Here is a 24,079-nt window from a genome sequence, read left to right on the forward strand (position 1 = left end):
TATGGCAACATTTTATGGCAGTTCATTCAAGATATTCCCACTCTGCTATAAACAGAAGAGTTTAAAACCCAGTATGGGACAGGGGAAGAATTTTTTCAAATCATATTTTTCTAATAATTTCAATCATTTATTTATTAATTAATTAATTAATTTATTTATTTATAGGACTAGGTCCTCCTATAATCAATTTTCAATTCAGTTCAGTAAGCTTTATAATCAGTATCCCCCAAAGTTGTCAAACTGCTCCTATACCCATGAATATTAGAATAATTGCTACTTCAGCTTATTGCAGTTTTTTGCAGTGCTGAAAAGAAATGCAATTATATGTATTATGTAGTATAAAATGAATTTATAAGTGTATTAATTTTAATGTTCTTTGTACTTAACAGTGCACTTTGAATCTGATTGCATGTTTCTGTGACTTTACAGTGGTACAGGCAAAGCCACAAGCTCAGTGTTTACTGTCATAGAGGCAGTGGACGACAGTTGTCAGCACAACTAACAAGACTGTGATCAAGGCCTCCAAAAAGCCTCATAAGCAAACTGAACACAAGCCCTCTGAGCCTCCTTAAAACTTAAAGTGCAGCGTGAAAGATTAAAGTGTTCAAATCCCTGATTATGCTTCTCTGAGTTCTGTTTTGTCCAAAGCATTTAACTGGTTCAATGAGCTAGCAATGAACATTCACTAGCTACAGTGTTCTATCAGTACACACCCTACTGACAATACAGAGCTCTAATGAACACATGTACACGCACCATACCTACACAAAGGCTTGGTGAGGTCATATATTGTATCTTACATTTACTTTATTGTATCTATTTTGTAAGTGTTTTCTCAGTGGACTCTTACATTAAAAACACCTTGTACATTTGTACAGTTAAGAGTCTCTAGCCATGCACAATTTGTGTTTTCATCCTCTAGAACTTCATCCATTGTGAGTTTATAAATGCAGAACCACTGTTGGATGGATATTTTTAGGGTTCAGACAACTCTCCACTCATGAGTCTGACTTGTAAAAACTCCATCAACACTGCTGTGCTGAGTTAATGAGGGCCAAGTCCAGGAAAATTTGTTTAGAGTTTTGCACTAAAGATGCAGGCAAAAGACACCTGAGCTTCAGTTACTGAAAGTCATGTGCTAGTATTCAGTGACAATATGTAAGCAATCAAGAATGGAAATAAATGTCTGAAATGACTAAAAACACTTTCTTCACCAGAATACAGAGGGTGTGATGCCTAAGCACCTGGTCTCATCGGGAACACTATTAGCCAATCACATCCATTCATTTAGTCCCAAATGAAGTTGACTGGAAAACTTGAAATTAGCAAATAATTATCAAATAATAGGAGAAACACAGCAACACAACACACTGACACATACATTCTCAAAGGGTTCACAGGAACAAACAAACAAACAAAAATTCTCAGTGCTCTCACACATACCATTGCAGTTCTTTGACCTTTTTTTTCTTAGTAGGAAATGCAAAATACATTTATTTATGCATTATGTCTTTACCGTGCATTACTACACGTCATAGATAGTTTCACTGTACTATAAATAGGTTATATACATTTTTGTTCAGATATTTTTTCACATGTCTATATACCAAGGGCCATATTTAACATAATTTAACATAACTTCAGTAGCAGGCCATAGTTTTACAAATGATTTTCCTGTGACCTGGCACATGAATTATGTCCACAGGAAACTTTTCTTAGAATTAGAATTGTGGCAACACACACAGAATGAAACGAGAAAAAGAAAAAATTCTTTACTGAAAAGCTCAAAGTTCTGATAGAGAATATAAAAAAATATATATGAGAAAACCACTGGGGACATAATATCCCAGCAGTTTAAAAGACAAATAAAAAAATGAAGACAGCAAAAAATAATAAAGGAACTCTGTCAGCAATCCCTCCACTGGAAACCAGAGGATTTCTAGTTTCCACCTTCCCAGAATCCTAGCCTCAAAAACAACCATTATGTGATCCACCTGTCCTTAGTTTCCACCCTAAGCCAAACAAAACCTTTCAACATTCCCACATCAGTCTGAAGTGTTGCCAGATCCATTGTGTCTGTGTTCCAAATCCTTATGTACTGTTTTGTCTCTTTTGAACTTTTTGTCTGGATTTTTAGTCTATGTTTGTTCTTTTGCCATTTTTGATATGTTTGCTTGATATTTAGGACTGATTTTTGCTCTTAACTTTGGTGTTTGGACTGCTCTTGTGTTCCATTAAAGTACTTGTGAATGGATCCCGCACAGCTCTCTGAGTCTGTCATTACAAACACACAAGTGAGGCCTTCATAATGTGAAATTTAACAAATGGGTTTAAACTAGAAGTACTATATTTAATATATTTTTCAGTGACATTAGAATCATAGCTGTGATTTTGTGTAATTAATGAATTACACTGATCAGCTCTGTCTGCTTGGGTCACAAAGACTGTTGAAACTAAAGCTAATTATGAAATAACAATATAAATGGTTTATTTAACCATTCAGGCTCTACTTGTTTGCACTTATTTGATGAATTGCCAGGGTACCCAGTCACTGTCCTTCTCTGCATTTACTGTATTTATTGTATTTCCTGGTTCAACTTCACTCACATCTGAAACCTCTGAATTCATGATAAATCTGCAGAGGTTCTTGCATGCTCTGGCACAGGTGAGAGAGCAGAATGTGATGGGCATGCGAGCCTGTTGGCCTGCAGTGTCGTGCCTCACAGCTATTGTTAATTCTATGTTTCCCATTTTCTCACCGTTTATGTGATAATGAATAGGCCATTCACCCTGTTGGTAAACACACAGAAAAACCAGATTTTTAATATCCTTTCCTCTCTGTGAAACTATGCAAGTGCATAATCCCTTACATACATGTCACGGAACACTCTCCATGCCACTGGTCATGTTCTACGGCCTATCGCATGCAGTGAGAATTCACTCTGGCTCGATTGTAACCACACCTATGTCATTTAGCACACACCTGCACCTGGTTTAGTCTCGTTATATCTGTATGTATTTAAAACCCTGTTGGTGTGTGTATAGTTGTCGGTCACTGTTCATGTTCACATTGTTCATGTTAGATGTGTTTGTTTTCATGTTCACTGTTTATTTTATATGTGAGTGCTGTTGTCTTTTTCGTGTGTTAATCAATGTTTGTCTCCATCAAGGGAGTCTGTATGTCCTGCTCCTTGCCCTGTGGCACTCAGGCCATTACAATAAATACTGCATCAGTGCCGCAGTGACATACTCGGTGACAAGTTCACAACAGTGCCACAATAGAAATACAATTGAATAAATAAGCAAATATGCTGGAAAGTATACTAGAAACCATTTAGAAAGTAATGTAAAAATACACAGTCAAAAACAGAATAACAGCACCCTGTGAAATGTGCCATAATATTGTGTATGTGTATATGTTGTATGTGATCATGGATGATTGAACAGAAAAGTGTCATTTTTCTGTGCAGCTTGTGGCGAAACAAAGCAGATCTTGGACAATTTTGTCTTTACTCCCATGCTACAGTTACTGGCAGCAGTGAGTATAAATCATTGTGTGGCTGGTAATCGTCACTATTAATCTTCTCTGCATGTTTTGCATCATTTTGTATAAATATCCTGTACAATAGGGAAACTGCGCATGTAATAATTTCTGCTGAATTCACTTTTCAATGCTTTGCAGCCCTGTTTGAGACTGTTCATGTACCAGATGATGATGTTCCTATACAGTCCAAGATCAACGATTTTTTGGTTACGAGTATGGAAGGGTGTATAGGATTAAAGGCGGAACTATACTCAATAAGCAGTAACCTCATATAGTTTCCATAACTTTTATTATGACTTTATCTTATAATTTGTTGGAAGACTATGAAAAAAGCTTGTGGTAGTCTCAAAAATGCAGAAAAAAGAACTGGGATGACATTGTAAACAGCATAGGAGATACAAAAGTCAGAAATTACTTACATATATTATTATACTTATATATATTATATATTATTATACAAGGAAACAGTAAATAATTAATATAACAGCAGCAACAATACTAAAAATATTCTTCTTTTCTTCATTGAATGAGACGGATCCAAACAATTTAGGCTATGTTAATCTTTCAATTTCAAACAATATTAAATAGTCCTTTAGTTAGGAAGAGTTAGTGGAAACACTGAAACTTTTTTAAACATCAAGTTTCATATATACTATCAATATACTATCAATAATGCACATTACACTGTTTAATATCAAATACTGGAAAATACCATCCAAGACAATGGCAGAGTAGAAGGATATGTCAGGTCAATGGTGGAGAAGAAGCATCTGTCTTGGAGCTGCTTTGATTTCTGCAGTTGTCAATGGCACTACCACAAGACAACTATATCGACATGAGAAATAAAATATCATGAGAAACATATCTGCTGGATACACCAATACAGAATATTTATCATACTATCATGTGTGGTGTTTAGTTTCATTTGTGATAAAGTGTAGGTGTCTAATGGTCCCCCATGTGGTGCTGTTCACCATGAGGTTCTGTTTTCTGTTCTACCCAAGCACTGCCCTTCACCCAGGTCACTCCTTGTCTTAATTTGTTATACTTGTGTCTCTTTTTTACACTTTCATCTAGATTTATCTCACCTGCTCCACATTTGTTCTCTAGTGTTGCCTTGTGTTTATGTACCCCATTGTTCCTCCTTGTGCTTGTCGATTACTGTCTTTTCTATTTGCGCGGCTGTCCGGAATGTGTCTTTGTGCAACTGCGTGTTTTATGAGCTTGCTTTTGTCTTCATTCAAACTAATCCTACTTGACATACATTTGTGTCCTGCATTCCTCACATGCTTGTCCATGACATAATAACCAACTAAACTAAGGATGCAGTCTCATCCAGCCTGCCCTTGCCCCTTGACACTTCTGCGTAGACTGAGGAGCCAGAGAGAAGCGCTGAGGACTGCCTGCTCTACCAATTGGCTGAATTCTGACTATAGACCAGGTTAGAATAGCTAGTATAGGTGTGGTTCACCCCAAAGCTCACCAGGGATGCCAGTGCCACTGCCAAATCTAACAAGGAGACCTGCTCCAGTCCTAAAGGTATGTCAGATACCATAGAAGGGGGAGCCAGTATAAACCAGATTCTGGGAAACTGAATGTGCCTACTGCAGCTCCAGACCAATGTTTTGGTGACTGAGACCACCTTGGATCCTCAATGCAAGGATCCTCCTACAATTTCCTGGGGAACTTGGGGCTCCTAATATCTTGCCCTCCAGATATAAACAGATCCAAGCCAGATCCCTCTATAGACAGGACAGTAGGCCTTGGATAGTGCTCAGGAACATATCTAACCTCCTGCACCTAAAAGGGGGTGGGTGTACCCCATTGCCAGTGTCCCCATCGCCAGTGTCATCCGCCATGCAGTGGTGTTCACACATGGTTATGTACTGTGTTGTATCTGAGCGCCACCCTTCACACACTCCTTTGAGTCATTACACCTGTCTTTTAATTTACATTTAATTCTCATTTGTTACCGCATTGTTTCTTCTCGTGTTTGTCGGTTATTGAGTCTTCTGTTTGTTTGGCTTTCTGGATTGTGTCTTCATGCATCCCATGGACCCTAGTCCATAACAGTGGGTTTTGTAGTTGTAAACATATTTATTCACACTTATGTTGAATGTGGTCAAAATCTGCTCCTGACCATATCAGTAAGAGGTTTAAATGACCCAATCACAATGTGTCCTGGGTGCATTCACCTGACTTTTGATGCTGCAAAATGAAATTTGATTGTTATCTGCTCACCCGAAGGCATGGTAATATTAAAAGGTATACAAAGTATAGTTGCACATTTTTGCCTGGGGTTCAAGACAGTAAATCACTCCAGGTTGTCAGTTTACATGATTACTGCGTCTCTTAGGGGCTAAAACCTGCAGCTCAACGGAAACTTTGTGTTCACTCGCAAGAAAATCTGCGTGCATTTTGATGGATCGATTTCACACACATACATAATGCAAATGTTTAGTAGATAAAGCCATAAATGTGAAAAGAATGTAACGTACACTAAAAATTTGAATGTGAATGAGCTGATGAGGTAGAAGCCTGTCTACATCTTGGCAAATTTTAAGATTATGTAAAATAACTTCTTTTGTTAAATAGTCTGTCTTGGGGAGTGGCATGTTAATGCGACCTGAAACTATCTTGAAAGGAGGTGTGCAGTTGGGCACTGCAAGAAATCAGAGCAAACAAATAAAATCAGTAGCAAACATGTCAACAGGTAGTAACAAGTACATTTTATATAATAGGATATTGGGTAGAGGGAAGGAGTTTCAGATATGTTCCTCCTGTTAAAATATTTTTTAGGAATATATATTATACACACGTTAGACTGACATACATGAACATGCTTAAAATGTCTACTAAATCTCCCTTTCTCTTCCCTTATATTGTGAATCATAATATGATAGATGTGCTCTGTGGATGTAATGCTATTAGCGCATATAAAATGAAACAGAAATGCTGCTGCAATCTTTAACTGAATTTAATATATTCATTACTATTGGTGGAATAATGTCAGGGGAAATAGAACCAAAGCTCTTTCCAGGCAGTATTATTGCTTGTCTCTGTCTGAGGGTCCGTGAGTGGCATCCTGCCTGCATGACTGATTGCAAACGCATGTGTACATGCCCACACAAACTATTTACATTTATCCTGTTCCTTTGCTTTCCATTTTTCAATTAATATGCAGTTGTGTTTTTCTACTATTTTCTTGTCCCTTTTCTTGCATACAACAACTACTATTTTCAATATACTATCATGTAATGTTCAGCACACAAAGTAGTATTTATTTTTTGTTGTTGTTTGTTTTTGTTTTTAAATCAATCCGTATTTTCAAGCATTGTAACTTATGCCATATCTCAGGTATTCTCAGGTGTTCAAGCATATCTGACTGGTTTTACAGCCACCGTTCTGCCACTGAAAGACCTTTAGGGTTAGTACTAGGGGTTGGGCTATGTCAAAACGTTTTATAGCATGAGATAAAGAAGTTGTTCACTCTGCCCTACTTGAACACCCTCTAAAAATGATTACCCTTGATGGTTATCCTTATTGAAATTACACACAGATACCTGCAAAACCTGTTCAAGACGTTTGCCAGCACTTGAGGAAAAAAACTATTTTAGAGCTAATTTAGCACATGTAACTTCATATTTACTCCTGCTACTATATTATATTCTCTATCTACTACTATATTACATACTTTGATATCTGTATGCTTTATATGTGATATTGTATTTCAAGTCAGGATGACTCTGGAACAAAAAGCCACCATTCCCTTTTGTTGCCTGCAGCTTTATTAGCTGTTTGTGCATCAACACTGCTAACAGCCTTTTGCACAGGTTTCAACATCACTGAGCTAGGGATTGTTCTCTGCGCTTTTCCAGCCCTTGCTTTCTTCGTTACAGGTTTGTCTGGTTCAGAGGTATTTGCCTAGAGGGAAGGAACACTCCCCTGGACCCCCCTGCCTGACCCTCCTTCGTGAAGTTAAAAGGACTGGCTTTCTACACTCTCAACTCATTCCTTCTCCAGCCTGAGCAGCAAAGCACTACACCGAAGCACCATGAGTTATGCCAGCATGTCAGGGGGCTCCATGAGAATCAGCTCTGTCCACGGTATGTCCAGCGGTGGAGGTCGTATCAGCAGTGGGAGAGCCATGAGTGTCTACGGTGGAGCAGGAGATGTTCGCATCTCAAGTGGCTACTCTGGCAGCTCCAGTAACTTCGGCAGTGGCTTCGGCGGTGGCTTCGGCGGTGGCTTCGGCGGTGGCTTCGGCGGTGGTTTTGGCGGTGGTGCGTCTTCTGGAGGTGGCTTTGACCTGTCTGATGCCATGGATCTGTCTACAAATGAGAAGGCCACCATGCAGAACCTCAACGATCGTCTGGCTGCCTACCTGGAGAAGGTGCGCTCCCTGGAGAAGGCCAACGCTGAGCTGGAGCTGAAGATCCGCCAGTTCCTCGACGGCAAGACCTCCCCTAAGTCTCGGGACTACTCTGCTTACTACACCACCATCAGTGACCTTCAGGGCAAGGTACGTCATAGTATTTGTGTGGTATCACAGTGTTGAACTTTATTTTAAAAAGTGGATTGTAAGTTGAAAAATAAATTATGTATATTTTTTAATATATCATGCCCCCCCCCCACCCCAATACTAAGGTATTTATCAGTATAGTAGAATAAAAATAAAAGGATCAGGACAACACTGGAGTATATCAGTGGTCTAGAATGAGTTCATGTAAACAAAACAACTAGAACTTCAATTATATATTTAATTAGATTACTGACTGCTATGTATTATGGACAACATTCCATGCCTGACCCTTAAGCAGAGCTAGCAGTGGGCACTGGTAGCTCAGTGACTAAGATACTTGACCAGTAATTGGAAGGTTGCTGATTCAAGCCCCACCACTACCAAGTTGCCACTGGTGGGTCCCTAAGCAAGACCCTCAATTGCTCAAGCCATAACTGTAAGTTACTTTGGATAAAAGTGTCAGCTAAATACCATAAAATGTAAATGTTCAAGAAAATTGGTTCCATGAGGAATTCTTCTCTGGGGTTATGTACTCCCCAGTTTGTATGTGTTCCATGTCTGGTCTTAATAGAGTTTCAGTGTGTTTTAAGTTTTTTGTGTCAAAAATCACGGATAATTTGTAACCATCTAACAAGAGAGTAATAACATTTTGGAAATTTGTTACTGTTTATTGCATAATGTTTTCCTATGTGTAGTTTAGTGTACTTAAATGCAGATAACCACTAACTACCTGTATAAATAGATAATAACTTATGGGTGGACTAATATTTATAGTACTATACATAATATTACTGTACTTTACACTTGCCATTTAGTAGATCAGAAAATATTACTCTCATATAAATCTTTGTGGTAAGGTGCTGAAGTAAAATTATGTAGAGGCAACCAGTTATAAAAGCATTATGTGTGGACAGTATTTCAGAACTAGATTGTGCAAAACACACTGTGATTGTTCTTCTGTTGTGCCTCTGTCTTGACCTACTTCATTTGGTGTTCTCATTGCCACACTCTGTTCTTTTTATGTGGTTGCATTCCCTGTACACAACAGAACAAAGGGCTATTCTTAAAAGGCTTTACCTGATGCCCATCCTATAGGAACGATATTGAAAGGAATCAAAACCTGCAAAGAATATTGAATTTAACACCACTATGCACCACTCCTTATACCAAAGCAGATAATGATCAAAGGTTTTTTTTCACTGGGAGCTTTTTATTCAAGTTTAGATTTACACTGATAGATTTGTCCTTTGTATTGTAGATTCAGGAGGCTATGACAATAAATGGTGCCATCTATCTCCGCATTGACAATGCCAAACTAGCAGCTGATGACTTCAAACTCAAGTAAGTGTGTCATAAGGGGATGCTATAACCAACCATGCCAAAAAGTAAGAATATAATCCACCTCAAGTTAAGCGTTGAAAAGAATTGTATGTATTTTGGCAATGTCTAAATCTATTATCCGTTGGTCAGAGAGTTGATTACAAGACATTTCTCATCTATATGTATTGTTCTCACAATACATAGAGTCTCTTTACATTTGTAACATGTTTATGCCTTTCACAGGTATGAGAATGAGCTGGCTTTGAGACAGTCTGTGGAGGCAGACATCAGTAGACTAAGGAGAGTTCTGGATGAGATGACCTTGAGCAGGGCAGACCTCGAGACACAGATTGAGGGGCTTAAGGATGAACTTATCTACTTAAAGAAGAACCATGAAGAGGTATGTCAGAGTTATCCATGATGCTAAAGAACTAGGTAGAAGTATATCAGTGTTACCCATAAACTTAAAACCCCATGTAGAGATTTAACAGAGTTACCAATCAACCTTAAAATTCATGTAAAGCTATGTGAGTCACCCATGATTCTAAACCACCTGACCAAGGTATGTCATTACCAGCAATTCTAGTCAGCTGTTAGATAACTGTACTTGCTAAAGTAACATGCATAGAGTTGCATAAATTAACTGTGGTTGAAGTGATTAATAGAGTTCCATTTTAGTGTTGTAAAATGTTTCCTGAAAAACACCTATAACATGTACACAATGTGTATATAACATCCTGCTCACCTCTTTTCAGGAACTCCTAGCAGCACGCACTCAGATGGGTGGTCAGGTCAACGTGTCAGTGGACGCTCCTCCACAGCAAGACCTGGCTGCCGTCATGGAGGGAATCCGAGAACACTATGAGTCTGTGGCTGCAAAGAATCTCAAAGAGGTTGAGAACTGGTTCCAGGGCAAGGTACATTCATACTGGAATAAGAATTATTATTCTCTTAACAATGAGCCAGGCTGCATCAGTATTTTACTCTGAGTATAATATTTGGTTATTCTTCTCAACAGTGTGACACACTAGGCAAAGAAGTTGCTGCCAGCACAGAAACAGTCCAGACATCCAAAACTGAAATTACAGAACTCAAGCGAACACTCCAGAGTCTTGAAATCGAGTTGCAATCTCAACTTAGCATGGTAAGAATAATCTTATTCATTTTTATTTTCATTAATTTATATTGTTTTCTGCTCTTTGTATTGTACTTCTTCTCACAATAACAGTGAAAACAACAAACAAATCTTGTTGGTACATTGCAGGGGCTATATAATGAGAATCTTAAGGTAAGAGATTCAGCTTTTGCTTTGAAAACTCCAAATGTCTCTTCTGTGTCCTTTCAGAAAGCATCTCTTGAGGCAACCTTGGCTGAAACACAGAACCGCTACGGCAATATGCTAGTCAGCATCCAGTTACAGGCCACCAGTCTGGAGGAACATCTGGCACAGCTGAGGGCAGACATGGAGCACAAGAAACAAGAATACAATATGCTCCTGGACATCAAGACCAGACTGGAGATGGAGATTGCAGAATACAGGAGACTGCTGGATGGAGAGGGTGGTGGCAGGTAAGATCAGCATGTGGCAAAATCAAGCACTGCAGAAAGCCATGCCTGATTTGAATACTTTTTTGGTAATTTCAAACAAGGGTCAATGAGAAGTGAAATTATTTAAAGAGAATTAAAGAATGGCAATTAAAATGGTACATATGGTTCTCTACTATGGGAGCAAAAGTTTATTTAATGATTCACCAGACTATATGTGGGTGGAAATTCAGATACAAAAATTATGTGACTGTCTCAGATCCTCAAGTCACTAATCGCTGATTAACTGATATTTAGCAACTGAGGAGGTTTATAATCCCACCAAGCTATTTTCCTGATAAAGAGTCACATGCCATAGTATGAATCCAAGAAAGAATACACCAGTATTCATACTATAGCAGTTATAGTAACTTGATATTAATAATCCCAAAATCTTGACTTAGTAGATATCATTAGTAGATATCACAACACAACAGTTTTGTTAATTGTGTTAATACTTACAATTTTGTTAATACTTACAGTTCATCATCAGCCACATCATCATCATCATCATCAACAACTCGTAAGGTGGTGATTGTTACAGAGGAAGTGGTGGATGGTAAAGTAGTCAGCTCAACCTCTACCTCCTCCACTTCTGCAGTCAAATCAAAATAAGGAAGACCCTACACATTCTGAAGCCTCACTTGGTGACACAAAAATATCAAGCCCTGTGAAGCCCTTCCTCAGTGCTCATAGAGAACAATAAAATCAAAAGAGCAAGCAATAAGTCATGTGTCTCTTGTTTTATTTCACACTTGTTCACATGCTCAGCATTTCCCTTTACACCAATGTGCCAAAGTAATTTAGCGATCTCGCTGTCATTGTGTATGTTTGTGACTTAAAACATCAGGAATTCTAAAACTCCCACAGGCTCAAACATAAAGTTTCATAATTGTAGGTACTTCACAAACATGCATAATATATCAGTATGCTGCTGACAGAATATCACTTTCATAGAAACTAGTCACATTCCTTTCCATCTCACTTAGCTTGTGCTCTAGATTAAACCAGTAAGGTGTAAATTATCTTTCTATTTACTCATTCTTTCACCAGATTAAAAAACTGGTCCTTTGTCAGGCAGCTCTTTGTCTATATTGATTTTAATCTTTAACAACTAAAATAAGAAAAAAACAAGTTATTTAAATATGTTTAAGCATTTCATTAAATTAAGCCTGCAATCAAATTGCATAAAGCCAACCCATTAATTAAGATATGCAGTAGTGACACATTTTATATTTTAATTAGAAACACATTCAATATATTTGCCAGCCATTAAGGCACTGTAAAATTAAACAAAATGGGTCCTGATCACTAACTGAGAAAGATCAACAAGTCTCTCTTCTGGATGGTTAGGTCAACATAATCAACTAGATCAACTAGCCTCTTGTCTGGTTGGTCAGGTCAGCATGGCGTTGGATGCTCCTGCACTGAAAAATCTATCTTTCATCTTGGCTGGAACCCGTGAACACTGTGAAGATGTGACTGCAAAGCGCTGCCATGCTGTTGAGATCTATAATGAAACCTGATTCTTTCTTTTAAGGCCAACTAGTTGAAATTTGGCCCAACCTCTGCAACATGCACTGTATGTATGTACACTTTAAAACCATTCCCATTAGGCATGTCCATACATTATTTACACGTAACATCATCGAGCAAATTTCTTTCACATATCCAACAACAGGATCAGGACAACAGTGGAGTGTATCAGTTGTCTAGAATGATCTAATGTAAACAAAGCAATTATATTTTAATTAGATTACTGACTGCTACGTATTATGGACCACATTCCATGCCTGACCCTTAAGCAGTGGTAGTGGAGGGCAGTGGTAACTCAGTGTTTAAGGTACTGGACTAATAATCAGAAGGTTGCTTGTTCAAGCCCTGCCACTGCTGGGCCCCTGAGCAAGACCCTTAACCCTCAATTGCTCAAGTTGTACTCACTCTGGTAGTTGGATAAATGTATCAGGTAAATGTAAGCAATTTTTGCAGTGAAGAAATGTAATATATATATGGAAAATGTGACAAAATAAAAAGCAAAAACTTGCCCTGTGGCTATTGATTATTTTACTGAAAAACAATTAGCAGAGAACTGAGTTTTCAATAATTGCTGAATTGCTGAATGTGTGTCAGAACTGATTATCATTCACATTGAAATTTCACTGAAATTTCACTGTGCAGGGCTTTCAGCATGCCAAAACTAAATGCTAAGTATATCACTGTATTTCCATCAAGAGTCTGTGGGAATAATGCCACACTGAAATGTATCCACTGTCTAACCACAGCCTTATGCCGCAGTTGGGGTCATGTTTGTAAATGGCCATGAAGGGGCCTGATAGAGGTGTTAACAGAAGCTCTTAATTACCTCGGAGAGTCAGGGAAGGGTGTGTTGTCATCGTTAAGTGGTTGTCTTAGCAGCTCCAGAGCAGAAGGAGTTGCACATAGTGCAGTTCCAAATAAGATAAACAATATTTGCGCATTTAAAGCACTATTTATGGATTTTGGGAAGACGACCATACACCATACAACAGACACAGCCTTCTTCCTCAGTTCTGCACATCAGTAAGCAGGTATTGTGACCCAGTTACTGATTTAAATATCTCAAGGATGTTCAAATTTGAACCTTGATTAGGTCACGTTAGAGAATTTTTTCTGAACTGCAGATATGGACATTGATCTGTGTTTGAGTGTTTTCTCTTGCTGTTCTTTAGGTTCAGTTCACAGGGACATTTGAAAAATTTCAACAATGAGAATCATCCTAAACTGCAATGCCTGACCAATGGCATGGAATTATTATTGTGGAATATTACTGTAATATTTTTGACAACTGTCATTTAGCTAGAAATTCCTCATACACTTTACAAATGATTAAAAACAATGTCACTTTGAAGCCTCTAATGGTCCTATGCTGCCACCTGCAGCATAAATGGAAGTTCACCTTTAAAGCTCCAGTTCATGCCAAAATGGGTATGGATGAGGGATTGTTCAACCAAAAAACAATTGCAGAGTAGGCCGAAAACTGGCAGAAAATGGTTCAATATGATCAGATCAGATGTCCAAACCCTGCCGATTAGAAGAAGAAAGGTAGGAGTCTTCATCTCAAGGGTCTCATGAACACGGCCTTGCTCTGGTCAGGATGTCATTACTCAGAGCCTTGGTCTGCATCTGGGACTAGGTTTATGATCTTAGGCAAGACTGTAATCCCTTTCTAGCATGATGAAGGTGATAACTACTTCTTTATACCATTACTTTGCACTGTACCATCACTGGGACAGGGAATTTACAACTCATGTGTTTCTGGTTATATTAATGTTTTTAAACAGTGAGCGAAGGTCCTCCTATATGCAGTTAATCATGGTGGAACTCCAACAATCATTAATGATCTATGAACATCTTCATGGTGGAAAGTTGCAGTTAGTCAGCCATTTTTCAAATGTTTTTCTAAGTTAATAAGGTGGCCCATTTAAAATATGTTGAACAAGGAAGTAAAAGGTTTTTGTTTTTTTTTATCTGTTGCAAAATTGTATATTGACAAGGTAATGTAATAGCTTGGACCAACCTCCTCTTTCCATCTTGGAAAACATTATACTAAACTTGAATGAAAGGAAATATGTGTCTATACCTTTTTCCTCACATTTAGGCCTTCTACCAAACGTCTGAGAGTTTGAGGGGGCGGCACAATATTTTTTTCTGTACCAAGGATCAATAGGAGGCATCTTTCCATAGTGATAGAGCCCTGGAGAACTAACTGCTTGTCTGTGAATGAAGTCCTTTTCCTCATCTATAGTTCCCTCATGCACTTCATGGCACTTTTTCCAATAGCCAACTTACAATCTAACTGTCTTGGTTCCTCAACATTCAACAAACAGCAGTAGAGTAGGCCAATACTGGCAGAATATGGTTGAATATACTATCAGCTGTCCAGACCCTGATGATTAGGTGAAGAACAAAAATGGCTTGTACAGCATTGGGATGGATTAGTCTTGGGTTCTGGTTTTGATGTGATACTATGGTACTGTATCTAGAAGGACATTTCAGAGCTTTTGTTATAGTTTATTACTCAAATGCTTTTGAACTGAACCTAATTTTGCGGGGAAAAAAAATAACATTGAGATAAAAGTACTATGATTTATTGCATATGATTAATATTTAAATAGATTTGTTTTATTTGGTTACTATAACAGAAATTAGCCAGAGATCCACAGTTTAAAAGATTATAATCACTGAGAAAAATCCAAAAATATAGTGGAAAAATTGGGCTCAGGTTCAGATGCAAAAAGAAGCAAGGTAAAATATACACACGGGAAAAGCAAAAGTGTAGTCAAAAAGCCTAACCAGTCCAAGCTGAGAAGTAAAAAGACTCAATCCAAAGAGCAAAAAGAGCAATAAGCCACCAACAGGTAACAAAGCAGGTAACAATTCAGATGAGAGAATGATGAAGAAAATGCTTGGTATGTATATGTAAACCATGTAAACACTGCTTGATCTGTCTATAACATTTTCTCCAAATTCTTGCAACAACATTATGCATGAAGGTTTTTCTTAGTTTATATTATTGACAAGTGTCAACAGAGTGTCAACAGAGCAAGTGTCAACAGAGCAGAAATTTCTTGTATGCTTTACAAATTTTTATTAATTATCATTTTGAATCAGCTAGTAGTCCTATGCTGCCACCTACAGCATAAATAGAAGCTCACCTTTAAATTGCCAGTTTGTGCCAAAATGGGAATGTTCAAATAAATTGTGCAAACAGCAGAAGAGTAAGGCCGATAACAGTAGAATATGGTTGAATATACTATCAGATGTCCAGACTCTGACAATTAGATGAAGAAGAATAATGGTTTATCCAGCACTGGGATGGGTTATTCTTAGGTTCTGGTCTTGATGTGGTCTCCATCTCGGATAACCACCAGAAGGACAAACAGAAGGCCCACTAGGCTGTTTTCTAGAATGCCGGGTAAGTTTCTCTAGGATGCCGGGTAAGTTTCTATAGAAGACATTTGTGGAAGTCCACAACCAGAACCTACATCAGAACCCAGTTCCTCTTCTCAGAGTATATAATGCTCTGGTAGCACTTTTCCACTGGCATGGTTCCAGTGCCGGTGGCAAAATCTTGAATTCCATCCTTTTCTGACATCTGTTTATGGATTAGAGAAAGCCACTTCCAGATACCTAATCATCTGGAAGAAAAGAAAAGGTATGAATCTAACCCTCCTAGAAAATATATGTGAGTACTTTAGTGAGTGATTTTGAAGGGTTACGATCAGTTACAAAATCCACAGCTAAATGTGGCCAAGAGCAAAATGGTATGGATAGCGGTATGTTTTCCCGGTGTTAAAGCTTTGGGGGTTTTGCTTTATGAGCAGGTGGTACATGATGTGACAAACCTATGAACATCTGCTAGCATATTCTCCCACCAGTATCTGTTCACTAAAAGGACTAGTAAGAGACAGGTGAGCCCCGGTGATCAGGCAGTCTCTAAAAGCAGCAGGGATGTATTTCTTGGCCAGAGGGCAATGGGCAGGATTAGGGAAATTCTCTAACACTAAGTTGATTTTTTCATCTATTTCCCACCTGACTTAGGCGACTACACAACAAGGTGAGAGGATGTTTTCTGAAGGTACAGTATTAAAGGACTCACAGTATTAAAAGGGTACCTGGATAATAAAAGTGAAATGGGAATGGGGGCTAACTTAATGGTAAGAAGTTCATGGTCACCAGTACCATAATTGCATTCTGTGAGGGTTACCTTACAGAAATATAAAGCTATTGGGTGAAGCTTACTGGGATGTCCAATGCAATGGGACAAGGCTACACTGATAATCACCTCTGAGGCATCAACCTAGACTACAAACTGTGACAGGTCTGGGTGTTTTATCATTTGAGCAGTGGTGAAAGTCTCCTTTAATGCATGAAAGGTATCATCGCTTTGCAGGTTTCAAGTGAGATTTTTGGCTGTTCCCTTAAGAAGAGTAGTGAGAGGAGTTGCAATACTGCTATAGCCTTGAATGAACCTATTATAGAAACCTATGATAGAAATGAACAAACCCAAGAATTTCTTTGGACCACTTTTATTGAGGAAGGATCAGGCCAATTCTATACTGATTCTACTCTGCTTCTACTTTGTGATTTTCCATTACAATACCTCCAGGACTAATAATATACCCAAGGAACCAAATAGACTGGAGTTTAAATTCACATTTTTCACCCTTAATGCATAGTTGGGTTTCAAGTAGTCTAGTGAGAAACTGGCTGACCTGCTTCATGTGGGATTCTAGTCCAGAACAATAGATATCAATGTATCATCTATGAAGGCTAGGGCAAAGTGACAAATCATATAATGTAAAACATCGTTAAGACTTGAAATACAGACAGGGCTTTGCATGGTCAGAAATTATAACAACGTATTTCACTCTTCCACTTCTCCCTCCTTGACACATATGGGGTTATAGGCACTCCTCAGATTTAACTTTGAGAAAAACATAGCTCCACTGAGCTGTTCAATGGCTACAGGAACCAATGATAATTCTAGGGATACTTCTTATTGATCTGCTTAAGGCCACATTAATCTATGCATGAGTGAAGACCCCCAGTCTTCATTTTGAGAAAAACAGAAACCAGCTGACACAGGAGAGGTAGATGGATGGATAAAATCTGATAGGGTAGCATGAGCTGTGTCATCAATGAGATGCGTGACAAATACTAACCATCAACTTTTGAGTTACTTTGTGAAAGTAGTAATTATTCTGCAGTTGTCTTTAGACACCAACTAGAGAACTATTGAGAAGCTATTATTTAAAAACAAAATGTAGGCTCCTAAACAACTCTATCATTCACACTAGAACAGCGATAAGCTATATCACGATAAATCCTGTCAGTTGCCTGTCACACACAAGCCCCCGGCCAGATCCCAGCTGAATATGAGGTGAGCAGGTCAGAACACATATCATTTACACACCCACACTGTGCCCCAGAGCTAAGCTCCTATAGAGGATTCTTCAAGTCAAAATCAATTTAATCTATCATTTTTAAAAATGCATTAAAATATGTGAAAGAAAAAACTGCACATCTGCAAATATCTGAAATGATAGATTAAGGAAAGGTAACCACACATCTCTGAACTGGCTTGGTACCGTTAATGAAATCCCAGGCCGTTGTAACTTCTTTTGCCTTTGTGAGTGCCTTTCCCCTCCAATTTCACATGACCTTATGCTGTAATAAGACACTTACATCCAAAGCAACTTACAATTACCACTGAGTTCAACTTGAGCAATGGAAGGTTACTCAGGGGCCCAGCAGTGGCAGGGCTTGAACCAGCAACCTTCCGATTACAAGTCAAGGACCTTAACCACTGAACTGTCACTGCCTGTAGAGACAACTTTACAAGCGTGTCTTAAAAATCTTCCAACTGAAGAACAGGTTGTTTTGCAGGTATTTCAATGCACTCCGATTTAGTTTTGATGAGATGCAATGAGGCAAAGTGTTAGAGCCATTTCCAATTTGTTCCTCTTAAATGCGAATGTTCATCTCAGGTGACAAGGTGAGAGATCTGTTGAATAAGATATTTTGCAGATATTTTAAGGTTATTGAAGACTATGTAGCTCCTATGTAAAGAAAAAAAGTAATCAAATATTAACTTTTTAAGCCCAGATTTAAACTACATTTATCTACTGCAACTGAGTGCCAGCATTTGTACTGTAATTTCTAAAGATTTGTACATAAGCCTGCATGTGGAGGTGTTGTGCTTTGTATCATGCCTTTTCATCTAAAGCAACCATGCTCGAGTTCAGCAGTGTTAACTGATTAAATGACCCATTTAACAAATCTGCATGAAATAAATTTTATCTGTTAAGCTAACATTATGAACTGAATCACCTAATACAAAAGAGCAGTGTTTTCCAACACAGTTTTACTAGACACCTTTCTTTGCATAACATCTTTTTAAGCACCCTATGGATTTAGAGAAAAATTATACTCAGCCAGTGTGTAGAGACTGATATTGCTGGGCTACAGAATGTGTTGGACAAGTCACTTGCACTGACATTTTAGGGTTAAAATTTTGCTCAGGGGTCAATCAATCATAGACAGCAAAGCTGCTTGTTTACTTCTCTGAGACCCAGGCACTAAAACCACTTTTTTGTACATATGTAGTAAAGCCTAAGGAAATGTATTGCTTTTAGTAATAAAGTGTGAAATGTAAGTTTGCTGAAAGATATTGACATATTTTGTATTTAAACAAAAAATGACTTTATATGATGACTTTAAATTTCCTTTTCCAATTATTGTTTTTCACATTTGTAAGTGGTATATTATTTAGGTTATTGTATATCTCAGGCTTGGAAAGCATATTTATTTTGCAGTGTGCTACTTTAGAGTGTTCCTCTCTTTGTCAGTCAGATGAGAGTCCTGTTTTCACCTGGATAATAAAATAATAAAAATCTTTCACTACCATTTAGGCTTGCCGAAAATTGCCCTAATGCTAAAAGAATTTCTGACCGGGAGGGGAAAACTGTGAGAATGCATCTACTCATCATAAAGTGTACATAGATGAATGAGATAATCTGAGAAAGCCACTGCTTGTCAATCACCTGACTGTAAGAACTACCCTTAAGCACAAATGATCCTATGCCACTAAATTTTGCAAATGTCAGCAGCTTTAATAATATGCAAATAGGAAGCATCTGTCCATTCCTGTGACATGTCATCCAGGATATAAAAAGCCCTGACTCTCTCCTTTGCATTCACTCTCCAGTCCGAGCAGAGTAAAGACAGCAAACCTCCGACACCATGGCCACCTTTTCCTCTCGCAGTGGTTTTGTTTTAGGTGGAAGCTTCGCTGGAGGAGCAGGGGGCGCCGCACGCATGTCCATCTCTGGAGGAGGAGGAAGACGCGTGGCTTCTATGCGGGCTGGAAGTGTGTACGGTGGTGCAGGAGGCTCTGACATTCGTATCTCCCATGCAAGCCACTCAGCTGGCATGGGTGGAGGCTTTGGCTTTGGTTCCGGTGCAGGTGCAGGTTTCGGCGGTGCTGCGGGTGGAGGGTTTGGGGGCAGTGCTAGTGCAGCCGGTGCAGCCGACAGCAGCATCCTCGGCAATGAGAAGTTCACCATGCAGAACCTCAACGATCGTCTGGCCTCCTACCTGGAGAAGGTGCGCTCACTGGAGAAGGCCAATGCTGAGCTGGAACTGAAGATCCGCCAGTTCCTAGATAGCAGGACTACACCTGATGCACGCGACCGGTCTGCATACTTCATCACTATCAGTGATCTCCAAGCTAAAGTAAATCATTTAAAGTTCACATTTATTAATACATTTTGTTTTTATTGCTATTAATTCTTTTTTTATGATCAGCATCTCATTGCAGACTCAATAAAAAGGCATAAGTCACACCCAGAGCAGTTCTAGTTTTGAATAAATACAAATTTAATGGCTTCCATTCAGCCTTTATAGTAAACGGTGCTTGGTTTGCTGTTTCTCGAGTAGAGTCCTGTAAATTAGTGCAAGCCATTAGCAATAAATACATTAAAGCAATACAGGACAACATATATAATCTCCTGTGCTGTTTTCGGGTACTGAATTTAGTAAAATGCTTCACCTGTCAAATATTACATATTTGGATTGATATCTTCAGATCCTGGAAGCCATCCAGTTGAAAGCGTCTGTCTACCTCAACATTGACAATGCTAGCTTGGCAGCAGATGACTTCAAACTGAAGTAAGGCTTCACAATTTTAAAAATATTTAAATGAGGTCTTGGAAGATATATCTTGAAGTATGCTGAAATGGGAATTAACATTCAATATTTGCAGGTATGAGAACGAGCTGACTATGCGTCAGTCTGTAGAGGCTGATATCGCCGGGCTGAAGAGGGTGCTGGATGAGCTCAGCATGACCAAAGCAGACCTCACAATGCAGATCGACAGCCTAAATGAAGAGCTGGTCTTCCTCAAGAAGAATCATGAGGAGGTAACAAATCATTCCAAACAAAGGACAACACTAAAACATAATTTGTATATAATTATAATATAATTTATTTGTATCTTATTTTACCAGCAATAGTTTAGTCAAGTTTAATTTAATAGAGTTTCTGTTTGCTGAAAGAGAGGTATGTGGATGTATTGTAAAAACTTTTCAGATTTATTTCTGACACAGAAGTTAACAAAGTCAAGACAAGAATATAACTCACACTGGTGTTTGTAGCAGTAAATCACCTGTAATTCCACACCACAGGACATAAATCAACAGCATGTATCAGTGAATGAAGGAGTACAATGTGCAGATATCTTAAGCAGCTTGAGCTTACGTAACCTGCTCTCAGGAACTGGTGTCTGCCCGCACCCAAATGGGTGGGCAAGTTCATGTGGAGGTTGATGCAGCACCACAGGAAGACTTGACCAAGGTTTTGGAAGAAGTCCGTGAACACTATGAAGCAGTTGCTGCCAAGAGCCAGAAAGAGTTGGAGGGCTGGTTCCACACCAAGGTTAGTTTCTCCTCACTCATACAGCATGAAAGTGAAAAATCCCATTGACTCCTAGTATCTCTGCAGTTCAAATGCAGTTTAATGACCACACAGCCTGGTATAATTGATCTGATACTATTAAAATATAACAGTGAAGAATTTAAATTAGTCATCAATGAATTTACAAGAATTCATAAAAATTCTATTTTGAATTTCATTATTATTTATGCAGGGTTAGCATATCCAGGGTTAGCCAGCACTAGCCTAACATTGCCCATTTTTTGACTGACAGACAGAGTCCCTGAAACAAGAGGTAGCTACCACTACAGAGACCCTGCAGACGTCCAAAACCGAGGTGAACACTGTGAAGAGCTCTCTGCAGGCTCTGGAGGTTGAGCTTCAGTCTCTTTTAGCCATGGTAAGACTGATCTCACATTACATTAGAGCTTTGACATGTTGACCAATTGTTGCTGTGTTTTATGGTTCTGCTGTGAACTGTATTTTCTCCAGTATAAATTGCCCTTTTCTCCTGATCACAGAAAGCATCCCTGGAGGGGACCTTGGCTGACACTCAGGCCCGTTATTCCAGGCAGCTCTCGGGCTATCAAATGCAGGTGAGGCTTCACAAGCATCTAGTCTTATAAAAGTTTATGTAAGAAAACCTAAAGCTCTGGACTTAACACATTTGCCTTTCAAACTGCTTGGGCTGGTAGGCAAGCAGTATAGAGGATCAACTGGTGCAGCTCCGAGCTAATCTGGAACAACAGAGTCAGCAGTACCAGATACTCCTGGACATCAAGACCAGATTGGAGTTGGAGATTGCTGAATACAGGAGACTTTTGGATGCAGAGGCTAGTGGCAGGTAAATATGCAGCATATAACTAAAGTGAGAGTTGAATTTATTGTTTCACAGCATATTTAACATTCATCTTTAGGTCCTGGTGGTTGTTAAAAGTAATTGGGACTGAACTAAGTTACATGTTACTGAATAATGTAACACAATATTGCCAATCCCAGTCTAAAATACCTGGAATTTTGATTGGATGAAAACTCTCCACTTGACTGGTCTTTTGTTGCTGTGCTTTCCAAAGTGCAGTTTTACTGCCACAGCATTAACTAAACATTAGAATAACTCTCTAAACAGCTTAACTGAGGCATTTTCTCTCTGTTCCTCCACAGTGCCTCAATCTCCTCTACTTTGAGCTCGACTACCAAAGCTACAATTATCACTAAGGTGGAGGAAGTGGTTGATGGAAAAGTGGTCATCTCATCTTCTACATCATGAGTTACTCAGCAGCGATGCCCATCCAATCCACACTTTGGATGATGAAAGATTGAACAGAACTCATAACTAGCACTGCAATCAAAAATAATTAAAAAAAGTTGATAACAAGCATAATTGTGTATTTGTGTTATGTGTTGTAGAGCAAAGACTGAGATTTTCCAGTAACCATACAAACTATGTCTTTTGATGTTATAATTAGGCCATCACAATATTCTACGTCATCAAAAGATCAAAATCAAACATTTGATAAAATTGAGGTAAATGTTTATACACCTCTTTCATAATGAGAAAAGGAAAATGTTGACCATCTTCAAAAAATATAATGGACTAAAAGAAGCCATTGCCAACTATATATTTACTCACATGCATAAGCTTACACCACCCAGAATCATATGGATCTTTCTTATATATATATATATAAATTTATTACTATATATAACTAGTTTATATAACTATATATAAACTGATATACTATATATATAAATGTATTTACATGAAATAAATAAATAAAACAAATATATAATATTTATAATAATAATGTATATTTATCATTTTATAACATCTAATTTGATGTTATTCTTAAGATTATCATTATTCAAAATTATATATATATATATATATATATATATATATATATATATATATATATATAAAATTATTATTATTATTATAAATAATAAATACAAACTGTACACATATATATTGTATATAAAATACTTGAGGTTTCTAGCAGATATAACCTGTTTAACACATAAGGCAAATGGAATCATGGGAAGGCATAAACTGTTGTTTCAGAGTTACCCCAGTCCATATTGCATGATGTATATTTATGCCATGTAACCCAAGGTTGAAGAGTGTGTCAAAAATAAAGGATTCCTTTATAGGTTTTGTTAGTTTGCTCGCATGCTGTTGCGTAACTCTCTGTGTTGAAACATCCTATTTATCTGGTTTTAACCATGCACAAAATGTTCATTTTGAATACAGTTGTATTAATAATCAGTTATAATTTTAAAATATATATAAGATTCCAGGTAAGTATCTGCAGTGTACTGTAGAAAGAGATGTACAGATATTCAAAACTATAGTGAAGTATACATAGTTTCCAAAGAAACAGGACTTTTTGGACAGATCTTTTAAAGTAAAGACATTTTGCAAGTCAAAACACTTCTGTGATCTATGAGGTCACTAGATCTATCTATGCGTTGAAAACCAGTTCAGAGTCAATCACCATGAAAGACGCTACCAAGTAAAATACAGACAAGAGGCCGGGGCTGGTGCAAAGGCTAACTGGCATAAACAGGACAAGCATACTCAAACAGAAATATGTATTAATTCTGAACAAGAGCAGGTGGTGTATGATCAGTTCTTG

The 24,079-nt window shown here is 38.1% G+C and overlaps 2 protein-coding genes across 3 annotated transcripts; both read left to right on the top strand.

Annotated features, from left to right (window-relative positions):
- Positions 1–7,428: 7,428 nt before the first annotated feature.
- On the top strand, positions 7,429–11,697 carry LOC113581151 (keratin, type I cytoskeletal 13-like). Its single transcript, XM_027016104.2, has 7 exons — positions 7,429–8,066; positions 9,325–9,407; positions 9,630–9,786; positions 10,142–10,303; positions 10,405–10,530; positions 10,732–10,955; positions 11,453–11,697. The coding sequence occupies exons 1-7, from the start codon at positions 7,599–7,601 to the stop codon at positions 11,583–11,585; spliced, it is 1,353 nt and encodes a 450-aa protein (XP_026871905.2). The 5' UTR covers positions 7,429–7,598; the 3' UTR covers positions 11,586–11,697.
- Positions 11,698–19,754: 8,057 nt separating this feature from the next.
- Positions 19,755–22,774, top strand: LOC113581140 (keratin, type I cytoskeletal 13-like). 2 transcript variants are annotated; one of them, XM_027016082.2, is made up of 8 exons: positions 19,755–20,246; positions 20,599–20,681; positions 20,776–20,932; positions 21,285–21,446; positions 21,718–21,843; positions 21,965–22,039; positions 22,139–22,287; positions 22,605–22,774. In XM_027016082.2, the coding sequence occupies exons 1-8, from the start codon at positions 19,755–19,757 to the stop codon at positions 22,708–22,710; spliced, it is 1,350 nt and encodes a 449-aa protein (XP_026871883.2). In that variant the 3' UTR covers positions 22,711–22,774. The 2 variants fall into 2 exon arrangements, with proteins under 2 accessions (XP_026871883.2, XP_035385240.1); XM_035529347.1 differs by having other exon boundaries at positions 22,629–22,774.
- Positions 22,775–24,079: the final 1,305 nt, after the last annotated feature.

Source organism: Electrophorus electricus, chromosome 8, assembly GCF_013358815.1.
Source record: "Electrophorus electricus isolate fEleEle1 chromosome 8, fEleEle1.pri, whole genome shotgun sequence".
Classification (NCBI taxonomy): Eukaryota; Metazoa; Chordata; class Actinopteri; order Gymnotiformes; family Gymnotidae; genus Electrophorus; species Electrophorus electricus.